This window comes from Cinclus cinclus, chromosome 6, assembly GCF_963662255.1.
Source record: "Cinclus cinclus chromosome 6, bCinCin1.1, whole genome shotgun sequence".
Taxonomy (NCBI): Eukaryota; Metazoa; Chordata; class Aves; order Passeriformes; family Cinclidae; genus Cinclus; species Cinclus cinclus.
Window position 1 is genome coordinate 46249895 of NC_085051.1, and position 12972 is coordinate 46262866.

At 35.1% G+C, this 12972-nt stretch overlaps 1 protein-coding gene across 4 annotated transcripts in view; it reads right to left on the reverse strand.

The window, feature by feature from the left end:
• TTC7B (tetratricopeptide repeat domain 7B) overlaps positions 1 to 12972 on the reverse strand; it is a 119602-nt gene that overhangs the window by 36686 nt on the left and 69944 nt on the right. For 3 of the 4 annotated variants that reach the window (XM_062495463.1, XM_062495465.1, XM_062495464.1), the window contains 2 exons: positions 8360 to 8476; positions 4139 to 4236 (listed from right to left, as the gene is read on the reverse strand). In XM_062495463.1, the coding sequence (XP_062351447.1) occupies positions 4139 to 4236; positions 8360 to 8476 (215 nt within the window). Of the gene's footprint in view, positions 1 to 582; positions 748 to 4138; positions 4237 to 8359; positions 8477 to 12972 lie in introns of all 4 variants that reach the window. The other variant, XM_062495462.1, reaches the window with a different exon arrangement.

Genomic DNA, 12972 nt, shown 5'->3' on the forward strand with positions numbered 1-12972 from the left:
TTCAGTTAAAAGAAAGGCTCTAGAAACAGCAGAATGCTGATTTTCACTGCTCTTATGCCTCCTCTAAATCATTTCAATATGCCCTAGCTGCATCATGATATACACTGATATTTTGGCAATGGTTTCCTGCATGTGAATTTTCAGGGAATGTTTTCAATGTAATTAGTTAAAGGCTTTCTGAAATTAAATTATTGAAAACTGTCCAGATAAAAGCAGATTCTGTGACAGGGACAGTCTTGTTAGGCAAAAGATGCCAGCACTGGAAATAATTTACATCAGTAAATGATACAAAGCAGCCTTGACTGATAATCTCTTTCACTGAACACCTATAATTCTCTGTAACAATCATGAGGACAAAGTATTAAATATGTCTGTAGCTGTACATCCTTTGGGATGAATAAAACAGTCTTCTCTGATGCAACTCTTCAAAAATCCATGCAGGACTTAATGAAAAGCAGCTGAAAGGCCAGATTTCACTGACACTGCTGAAACATAATCTATTCAACCACGGTTTATCAGCTATGAAGATTATCAGAAAAATACAGCACAAACACACTCATCAGGAATAGAAAGCCAATTTACAGTGAGTAGGTGAACAGGGCTCAGGAACTTGGTCACAATATGGAGAGGCTGCATGGGGCCAGACAAAGGTATCTGGTTTAGGATGAGGATGAGGAAGATGAGAAGATACAAACAGTTGGAGAGGAGACTCTGTCCTTGAGAGAGAAGATGAGGAAGTATCAGAAGCTAAAAAGTGAAACAAAGAGAATGGTAAGGGGGTGTGGGGGGGACAGGAAAGAAAAAAGATCCAACAGGGTTTAATGGACTCATGGATGCCCACAACACAAAGCATTTGTTTCACTACTCAGTAAGATCTAAATCGCTCCTACATAAAATAAATATCACTTCTGAAAGCAATGATAAAAAATACCTTTCTATCTGCTCTCCTTTCATACTAAATTAGATTTAAAAAGCAAATATTTTTTCCTATGTTCTAATGCATAAATTAAGAAAATATATTTAAGGGAAAATAAAGGCCAAAATCTAAAACTCAGGTAATATTGTTTCTTCCTATGATAAACTCAGTGGACTGCAACCAAACTGAACAGAAAGTTTTTAAAAAGATTGATCACAATTTATCTTAAGTAAATAGCCAACGAGTCCGTAGAGATTTGCATACTTTTGTCTGTCTTCGGATATGAAATGTGTCTGTCTCCCTGTGAGGTTGATTCATTAAGGCTCTTTTTTTCCCCCTCTATATTTATTTCCTTCATCAATATATATACAAATATGACTGCATGCCAGTCATGGAAAACCAACTGAAACAGAGACAAATTTAAAGTAAATTTGACAGACTTATTGATAAGGACATTAGTATCAACAGCCTAACAGCTGTAAGAAATCCACAATAAACTCATTTGATACTTTAAAGGCTACACAAATTTAAACTTTAATCACTTAATCATTATAGGACTGGTAAGAGCTCCATATAAAGCAAGTTTTCAATCTTTTTTTTTTTTTAAAGGTCAGTTTCTGCTTAATTGATACATTTAAAAATAAGAAGAATTTACACCCATTGCAATTGGATTTTTTAAAAGTATTTTGCATAAACTTTCAATTCGAATTTTAGCTCTCATTTCTTGGTACTTAGATGACTGAATTCAGACTGGACAGGCAAAGTGGATCATTATCACAGATGGCAAGTAAAGTTATGAAGGGGAAGATTTCCAAATGTTCACATGTATCCATACATAAAAATGCATTCACAAAGTAGCATTACACGAGGTAGTTTAAGGAGAAGAAGAGCAAACATTTCCATCCTGAGAGGATTTACAGCTTTCTTGCATTTTCAAAAGTTTCTTGCACTTTAACATTTATTTATTTATTTATTTGCCAAATTCCTTCTGCGGATTTCAGGTGAGCCCTTTCAGCCCTACAAAGATCTAATATGTTGACCATCTATTGTTTCTATCATCTACCTGTTGTGCATAATATTTTATTGGCAGTCTGCTTAAGCTTTCTCAAACACTATGACAAGCTTGACTGCTTTCATTCTTGTAGTACCATAATATTGTAAATCCTGCAAAATGTTTACATAATATTCTCATGAAGAATTCTAGAGAAATAGTGAATATGGGCCTTTATATGTATATATAATTACATAAATTCAGTAGATAAGAAAGACTTAAACCCCCCCCCCCCCCCCCCAAAAAAACAACTCCTTGCCAGAAATTGAGTACTGGTATTGCAACAAGGTTTGCTCTACTAAAATTAACAATTAAAAAACACCCCACCAACAAATAAAATCCACTCCAACTCCCAATTTAAAAAAAAACATAAAAGAAAACATCTACCCACTGATCCTCCACAATTACCTTTTACAAGATAAATAATCAAAAACAGACCCCATATTTTTAATTTTCCATCATGTTCTCATTGACAATAGAGTTAAATTCTGACAATAAAGCTGAGATTCTGAAAAAAAATACAATTTGGACCTGCTAGAAAGATCAGAATGTCTGCAGAGATCCTATTTGGATCAGGATATTGGCTGCAGGATTTGAATCTGGGGCAAGCTTCTTGAAAAGCTCACTGTTTTGAATGAGGGTTCATCTTTACTTAAAAGCATTGAGGAATATGCAGTCTTTAAAGTACACCAATTCACTGTGCTCTCAATGTGGCAGATATAAAATAGGACACCCTGAAGGTATAAATCAAGAGCTGTATGTCCCCACTGGAAAATAAACAAACAAAAAACCACCACTAACCACAAAATCCTTTCACAACACCCATCCCCAACAAGAACTTTTTTGAAGGCATAAAACTTTATCTATAGCTATGTCTATATATATGAAACCTATAAAATGTAGTTATGTTCTTAAAAATGAAACAATCAGCTAGACTGGAATATAGAATGATCAACACAGCATGATATAATGTTATCCTATCCCTTTTAATTATACAAATAGAGGAAGACAGAAGATTCCATGTTAATTACGCCATATCATATTGCTAGTCTTTGAAATCAAGTGACCTGATCTTTGCAATCCAAACTGCTTGCACTATAGCAAGCACAGAATAAAACTTTAAATTCAAAACTGAGTGAATTAAATTCAATTGAATTTCAACTTTAAAAGTTAAATAGCTAAATTGGATTTTTCTCTACTGCAATATTCTGATATTAGACATAAAGTACACATTTCAACATGTCTTAATTTATGGGTCAATTGTACTCAAATCCATAGGCAGGCAAATTATCCCACAAGCTGCTTGTGTCAAATAGTGATTGGGCAGAAATACACCCTTGAAAAGTCCCACAAAAAACATTCTGTCATTTTAAAACCCAGGAAAAAGAAAACTCTCAATATTTAGAACACAAGTAAGATACGAGAGAAGTTTTTAGAATTAGCAGCATCATGATAATTCCTTCTGCAATCTCTGCAGAATGCATGGCTCATGTGCTTTTGATTGCATAACTTCTAAGGTATATTAGTTTGCACTGGGATAACTGAATATATTAATACAGGCAAATTATATATTGTCAGTATTTACTGACATGTAGCAATTTCAGCTTTTATGCAGCATACCTGTGCATCACAACTTCTACATGTATATAAAAATATCACAGTATGCATTATTTACAACAAATAAATTTTGCTTATGTCAAAGTGTGTCCACAGTAAGCCAAGCCACCCATGTAACTATATTTTAACATATATTTGAGATTTTAATTAAAGACAATGTCTTCTATTTTTTTGAGATTAAAAGTTCTCTGAATTTTTTTTCTTAATCTTTTAAACAAAAATGTGTAAATACCGAACAAACAAAAAAGCACAGGACTTTGGCAAGTAGGCTAGTTCAGCATACTAATTTTTAGCCCTTGCAGAAGGAAATATTACTAAACTCAGCAAGATCCATACCACAGATATCTTAATTTACAGAGAACATAGTCAGCAAGTACTTCATCAATTAAAAAGAAGAAAAAACAAAAGAAATCTTATATCACAATCTCTATTTCCACTTACATGACAATAATGAAAATATAACAACATTTTGCAAAATCCAAAATATAACTAATGCAAAATCTAGCTATGGCCAGATCATTTAACCTATGTCATTGTTCATATGCAGTTCTTACCTGTTTCAGGATCACTGAAATCTGGTAATGTAATTGTATTAAGCTGTCGTCTATCAGCAATAGCTCTGTCTAACAAGCTGCTCCCACGTCCAGAATCACTGTAATGAAGTACAAAAATTGTAAGCTATTAAAATACAAAATTATATCCTGATACACAAGTTGCATGCTGCCCTACTCTCACAAAGGTTCTTGCTATAAAAGTTACTGCTATGACCAAATTTAGTACCAAGCACCACTAACCACTCACAGTGCATTAAGCCAGTTGCATTAAAACAGAATTAAGCTGAACAAAATTAAATCTTTATTTATTTCAGAAACTCTGTTTTCATAATTAATATAACCAAAAAGGGATTAGTGGATTTTAATTTAATTCATAACTAACACCTCTACAGAAAAAATCTATTGTATCTTGAATATTTAGATGATATGGGGTACAGGTTTCACAGAAAGCCGAGAAGGCAGGTGTAAGTTTGAAAACCCACACTTTCTCCAGACCGAATAGAAGCACTCAAGCCAGCACATCTAATTTTAGGTAAAGATATTATAAAGGGCTGTTTCAGTTTTGTGTTTTGCTTTTTTTTTTTAATATATACACATGTACTATACATATTAACTGCCTAATGCTGAACTTGATTCTAACAGCATAGCAGAAACATTTAAAACATTTCTAGCATCTCAGGAGCCTAAGCAGTAGCAGTGATTTTTACTAATTGCACCTGTGGCCAAATGCACTTAACTTCTACTTCAGCAGAAAATCAGTATCTGCCCTTCAGGCTTCTTGTTGATATGCTTGCTGGAAAACTAATGTGCTCCTAGAGCTCATATTAAAGATTTAACAGAAGAACAGGGACTGAAGAACTAAGTGTTTTTTTTCTCCTAAGATGAGGCAAGCATTGAGACACATTGTCAGCAAAGTGTAAGGAAGCACATATGGGCATTCCTTCTTTAACATTCTATGGTTAATACAGTAATTTCATTTTTAGAATTGTTAAGCCTGGTACTATTCATTATCAATAAATATCTTCTTTAAAACTTCATAAAAAAACCAAACCACCCCAAAAACCTAAAAGTAATTAGGCAGTTGAACTGTTAGCCCAACTTAGCAGAGTGCAATCTTTTGTCTGATTCTCCCTGAAGAGAAAGAACTGTAGGAAATTCCTAGCTTAAAGTAAAGCCTGAGAAAATTTCATCTAAACTGTAAGCCTGGAATTCAGCACATCTCTCCATTTGCCTTAATTTTACAACTGCCTCTTTCTGAGTTTGGATTGAACAAAGGGCAAGAAGTCTCCCAACAGTTATTAATAGTTGCAAAAGTCAATGAAACAATATTCTCTCTTTTTAGAGCTGCTACTAAAATAGTAGAATTAAATTTTTGCGTTAGCCTGACCTTATTGCATTATTTCCTTACAAAATACATCATTATAGAAATCCACAGGAAACAGAAGGGAACTTTCTGGGCCAAACACTATCAGCTATAGTTGTTACATCACTTGGTGTAAATTTTCTGTGGTAATAACTTCCTCAATCCATATCCAAACATATGCCAAATGTTACCAACAAGTAGAGCCAGAACCTACCCTCAATATCTTCTAAGCACAGCAGTGGCACTGTGGTTTGCTCCTTTTTCAAATGATAATCATGAAGCGGAAAATAATTCAACTGTTTTCTAATGCATTTCAAGCAGTAGGCTAAAGGCAAACATTTAAAATTTCCAAGCCTTGCACAACAAAATAATTTTAAAATTCATATTAACCATCTCATGAGAAAAAAGTTTGTACGGCAAAACAGAAGTTCCATGTCAGCTGAACAAAGGTAATTTACAGTATTGCATTTGGCCCTTTTTAAGATATACCTAGGTATTTGTGATTTATTTTTATTATTAAAAGATTATTGAGGACACTGAACCCATGTTCCCACAAAATCTGATTCATTGCAGAAGAAATATTTAATATAAACCACAGTTTATCAAAAAAAAGTAAATTCTTATCTCATTGGGAAAATGATACACCAAATTAGTTTTCAGTCTAAATCATAATTGAAAAAGATATTTGAAACATGCATAAAAGATATTTAAATATTGGAAAAACATTATTAAAAAGTTTAAAATTATTAAAAGACCTTTTATTACTGGCTTAAATAAATCTTTTTAAAAAGGCTTTGATTATTTCCAGTAGGAGACATAATTTTCAAATGGTGCTTTGCAACAAAATGAAGTCTGTGTTAAAACTACAAAGGTGGCAAAATTAAAGTTTTCACAACAATCCTACATCATCATTCTTCCGTACAAGAGGAGTGCAGCTGGGTGAGTAAAACTTTCCAGTCACATTTCAGGTCTCAGTGATAACAGTTATTCCTGGATAAGAGTTGGATGGATCTGGACTACCATGACACAATGTACAGGTAATCAGTCCTTACATTTCACACAGACCAGCCAAAGAAAGGCTACAACTTTTTATCCTTATTCACTGCTTGATGTAACTCTGAATGTGTGGTTTGGGAAACCTGCATCCTTCCATCATGACACTTATGCACAGTGCCTGTTCACTACATTCTGAATTTGATCTTAATGCACTATCATAATTTTAAGAAAAGCCTTAGATGTCAAGACAAAAAAATCAGTATAAAAAAATCAGATGAAAAGTAGTCCTCACTAATTTTTCCACTTAGATGTTCTTGAAGGAGAATGGTGCCAAGGAGAGTTATCAACCACTGCTGTTTGAAGCTGACACAGCCAAGAGTAAGTTCTCACAGTCCCTGCTGATGTCTGAAGGAGGCATTAATGTGTGTTTAACATGGCACAGTAGATCTTAGCACAAGAACAAGAACAACAACACAGTAATGACAAGCTATGACTAGAGTCCTGATATGTGTAAAGGATATAACAGCAGAGATGGAAGCTGAAAAGTTGTGTTGGAGTACATGCAAAGGCAGTCTGAAATTAGGCTTGCACAGAAACTGTAGCTACTCTGCAAAGTGCAGCATTCTGGTACTGAACTCTTAACCCTGCCTGCCCACACACAACCAGCTAACTAAAATAAAGCACCACCCACTAGGTTAGAAAAGAAATTTTCTCCGTGGCCCCTACTCCTCATTCAGTGACTTTGAATTGAAAAGATTCAGCTCAAACCTTTCTGGTTGCCAACATACTTGCTTTCTGCAACCTGAGTGATTCTCTCTGCTCCACAGGGCAGTGTCAGGGTCACTCAATTTGCTGTGACTGACTCAGGTGCCCCCCCAGGCTTTTTCTGCCACACTCTCTAAGCTTTGCAGCTCTGAATGCTCACTAGCTCCCTAAGCAGAGAAGCAGTTTTCCCTCTTCTGCCATTAGGTCAACTCTTTCAGTCTTCTTGAAGAGATGCATGGGTTTACATGACTGAAATCTAAGTGCAGCAAAAACTGAATGTCCATCATACTGCTACACAGGTATGTGATGCCACTTGTTACAAAGCTCTTCTGCTGTAGCCTCTCTTCTCTAGGAGCTATCAACCCTTCAAATAACCAGATAGCAGGAAATTCTGCTTGTCTCCTTCCCCAGGTATTTGATAAACATGTTGAATATTACCAGCATAGATTTCTGTTAAGTAGCCTTCTCATTTCACAGCTTATCTAAATATATATGGCAAAGGACCTACACAAAAGCATTTTAGAATCCCAAATAAGACTGTAACAACTTTAATTTATATATTTGTTGATGCCTTTGAAGAACCTAAATAGGTTCATAATCAAGACCTCCCTTTAAAAATACAGCCATGCTGACTATGCAAGCACATCATTTCTATCCATGTGATCCCTGATATTTCTATGGCTCTAATAAATGTCTTGTCCTCTTTCATATTTTTTAGTGAAAGCCCTTGAACTAAATTCCTACATCATCTATCTCTCCACTAGCCAATATTAAAGACTAAAACCCTGATCAGGAAACAAAACAAGACCATACCAGTACACTGAGAACTGGGTAACTCATTTGAGTCACCCAATCTGTGTAGCCAGTCTTTATCATTACAGAATTTAGTAGCTTTGGCATTCCTTACTTCATAGAATCCTGGGTAGTTCCACATGGCCATCAAGTGGTGTCTTTGAACATCAGTCTCCATATTCCCAGAGGATTAGTTTGTTCATATGAAATACCAAAACAAGTAGGTGCAGGATTGCTGACCTTATACTGCCCTGGAAAGCTATTGAGCAAGGTAGTGAGCAGCCCAGCACTCTACAGCATCTTACCTTGGGTTAGTTAGATTATAGCAGGACTTCCAAATCTGGAGCATGTGTTTACAGGTAAGGAGTGCTTCATCTGGGCCTCTGCACAAGGACTCCAATTTCACTTTTGTAAACAGTAATCTAGTGAAAAGGAAAGAGAAGTTAAAAGAGATTCCAATTCAAGAAAAACATTTTTAAAGACAGCATCACACCAAACTGGAAAAAAAACCTAACTTCAAATACAGTAATAATTAAAGTTTAATTAAGTACTTGCAATAAATATCTAATTCCATCAAAGTAACAGTGCTTTTTAGAAGATGCATTTTCAACTGCATAAAAGCAATAAGTTGAAGGAATTTTTGCAATTAAAAAAATAAAACAGTGTAGCTTATTGAAATTAGTAGTACCACAGGATTCCACAGAAATTTAAAGAATATAAATACAATGTGACAATAAAGGAGCTAGTCCATTGGTAGGCACATTTACAGGAGTTACAGCACCTAGAAACAGATAATACAGGAGAAAAATACCAATTTAAAAGCAGTTTTTTAGTAAAACAACAGATTTAAAGAGCATGAAGCAGGAGGAGAGCATGCATATAAAACTGTTAGCCTACTTTCTGTTTTAAAACTCAGGTGTACTTTGGCATTTTATTCCACTGCAACCTTAATCATACTAAGTGAAAAATTTATATGATTGCTCATATGTTTTGCGTGGGAAGACTGAGAAGGGTTTGATGGGGGGGTATGTGTGAAAACTCAGAAGTTTCTTATCCCAAAGACAAACTTGGAGGCTGCTAATAGTAACTGCAAACTGCAGAGAGTTTTCTCAAGAATAAGAAATAACATCAAGTGACAGTAGTTAAATTTTCAGCATTGCACTGAACACATTGAACATCCTCAGCAGAAACTACTCAGCATGTAAATCTAAAAATGAATCACACAACCTTAAGTGTACAACATGTGCACGGCGGGACTGAGGAAGAAACAGAAGGTGGTTCGCTGTGTTAGTTTAAGAAAATGAGCACCTATCAGGTACATAAGGTCATATGAAGTCACTTGTTAGAATGTAGAGCAGAGCAATCACTCTGCAATGTAGAGCAGTTATACTATTTTAGCTTTCTTCCGATCAGTAAATTGGAATTGAGTATACAGGGAACTATATGGATAATTTAAAGTTGAATTTCATTTGGCAGAGATGTCCTCTCTAGATACTCATGTAACAGTGACTACATCAGTGAAAGAAAAACATGTCCAGGTCTGTCCATAATTTTACTGAAGAGAGAAGGAAATATGACAAATAACATCCTCCTTCCTTCAAACTCCCCTCATCTAGTCTACCCTTAACACATGCACATGCATGCCTCACCCAAACAGCAAGACATAGGCATCAAAACCTGAAACGAAAATCACAGGAATCTATCTCATACAATCCCTTCCCTGCTTCTCTGAATGTAAGATAGTACATTTGAGAGTTTGAAAAGCCTTTAGAAGTTCAGTTTCTTAAAATTTGTGATGATAAAGCATTTTACAAAAGCTATGGAACATAATCAATTCAGAAACACTGAATTTGCAAGCATTCTAGAGTCAATAATCATAATATATACCTTATTATGTACAGTTTACAGGTAGACTGAATTTCTATTAACAGTATTTAGGCATTTAAGAGTTTTAGGGATTTTGTGCCAGAGGGAAGGCACAGGGTCAGCAAAATGCTAACATTCAGCAAGCAAAATTTAAAAGGAAAAATTGAGCAAGGGATAGAAAGGGAGGAGATTTGCTTATTAAGAAATTACTTAAAAACACATGTACAACATAACAGGAGTCTGAGCAACAAAAATGTTGGAATCTGGGCTACTAGAGTAGCATTCAATGTCAAGACAGCAGAAGAAAAATATACTTGTAAGAATGAAAGGAACACATCAGTTTGATGCTTTTTGATGCACTTAGTACTTGTTGAAACATCATTCCTGTTTCTTGTGCATTACGGCAGTCAACAGGACTGGATGTTCACACATTTTGCAAAATGCAAACAGCAAGCAAAGTACATGATGGAAAAATATTCACAATTCTAATAAAGAATGGGTAGTAAATTGTATCGAATAAGTAAAGTACACTGGTGTGAGATTATCCACACTAAAGCAAGAATAATCTTATGACTAGAAAAGGTTGCATTTATAAAGCCAAATAGAGCAGTTTCCCTGGATCCAAGAAATATTTGGACTATAAATCTTAAAAGAACTAAGACACCTCAGAAAACTGAAACACGATGTTAACAATAAAATGGAAACCTGCCAACGGTACATACTTGAAAAATGGGGGAAGGAAGGGAAGAAGAAGGAGGCAACAGAAAGGAAGAACACCATGTGACAAGTAGTTCTCCCATATTACCTTAATTTTATCAAGTTCCCTTGAAACACGGCTGGAGGTATAAGCAGTTCAAGGACAAGTATTACCAGGAAGGTTTTAGAAACCAAGAGGTAGGTTATCTGAAAAAAGATTTTCTGAAAGGTCAACTTTAAGCATCTGTGAAAGCACCTCTTCTGGAATGCAGCCTGCATTACAGACAGAGAACTTTAAACCTTACAAGAAGTTCTGACACACTACTAAAATTATCAAGAATAGATAAAAAACTACCAAGTGATAGGATGATGAAAATTAAGCTGTATATTTTATAATCATCAGTAATTATCTATTTGTGTCTGTCTGACAGTCAGAAGTTTAAATTACTGGCACATGGTACCAGAGTAACCTTGACAGGGTAGAACAGCACTCTAATAAGAGCAGAAGTACTGAGGAAAAGACAATATTAAAAAAAGAAATGAAGAGTAGAAAAATGTATGTCAGATATGTGGAATAAATACAACAAGAACAGAAATCTGTTTGGGTCAAATCCTTTGGGGAAGGGAAGAGGGTAAAACAGGTTCTTTCAAAGACAGACTAACAGGGCATTTGTTCCACCATCAGTGTTTTCTGTGGATGCAGATCTTTAACATCGCTAAAAATAAAGTGAATTCTATCATTTTAAGAGACTAATTACCCAGGCAAAAAATGAAGAACAAATCAAACTCTTAAGTGGAAAGACTTAGTTATTCTTGGAGCTAATAGCTGATAAATTTATGAAATAGCTACTGAAGCAGCAAATTACTCCATTACTTGAAGACTGTTCTCACTAACTAATGAGGACATTATAAAACAGCTGCTCATAACCTAATCTATATATTACTGGATTTTTATTTAAATAAAGAATGAAAAATTCCAAACGGGTTTATAACTAGGTCTTTGAATGTCAGTGACAAATAACTTGATTGCAAAGGTTAGCAAAGACATTCAAGATGCAGAAGAAGCCTGGTGTTTAACACAAGGATGCTCAAACATTTGTGTCTCAAGTTGAATGTGTAAAACTCCACATGTGGCAAGCCAATCATTGATAAGACTGTTCAAGTAAGACATCAAAAATGTGCAGAGCTCCTATCAAGGACAGCAGGGGTCAGGCAGGATACAAAAGAACAACACAAAAAGCTGCATCTTATGTGCATTAGTAAAAAGCAAAGCTAAACTACACCCAAAGAAATTATTATACACTAAAATTATAGCCTTTTAAGGCTTTTTGTATCAAAGTAGGAAAAAAGAGAAAATGTGTTTACTAAACAAGGATGAAAATTAAGAATATTCAGGAATGAACCCCCAGCCTTCACTATAATCTATATCTATGTTGTCTGAGATACGGAGACTATGACAAATGGAGAATAGGAGCACTTAAAGAATGACTAAAATTAAGGGAGTCAAAAATAATCCATTTCTCAGAATTATGGAAACAGTGACACATAGGATTGTCCTTTCCAAAGTAAAAACTTGAAAGAAAATATCACTTCTGGAATGACTGGGGAACAGCATCTGTATTGCCAATGTTTTTGTCAGGAGGGAAGAAGCATTAGATAGCACCGTTAATGAATAAAAGGGTTATTGTTCAAGTTTAATAAAGAGATTGACCAAACAACCTGTGTAACCATTATTCCAAACCAGAGCTGCTAACAGCTGGGCTTATCAAGGTAAACAGCTGTGAAGAGGTCAGATGTAATTCAGGGATTACTCATTGGAACAGAAGGAGAAAGACACAGTGGCATTGTACAATATTCCAGTGAGACCACACCTGAAATGTTATATGTGATTCTCATTGTAACAGCTAAAAAAAGCCACACACTTGAGGAATTTCAAACTGGGACTGCTACAGAGAAAGGCTGTATGGGTGATCCATTGATTGGAAACTACATAGTACAAAAAATACTTCATTCAGTCATTTCTGTAATCCTTTCTTCAAATCTAGCTACATGACACACCATGGTGCTTCCCCCAGACTTGTCTGCTACAGCACTGTCACTCAATGCAGTAGCAATCAGGAATCTCCCTAAAATCCCTCAGACTAAGCAACATTCAACAAGAAACTTAAGTTCCACTGGACTTCTTCTGAAGGGTCCATATCCCCATATCCTGATCAAAACTGATCAGAATGCTCTCTTTTCAGTTAGTGTTGGAAGAAAACTTCATTATTATTCTCTTGCACAAATAATCTACATTGTTTAGGACTTGAAGAAAATAAGGAAGAACTATACATAACAAAAATATGTGCATTGAAAA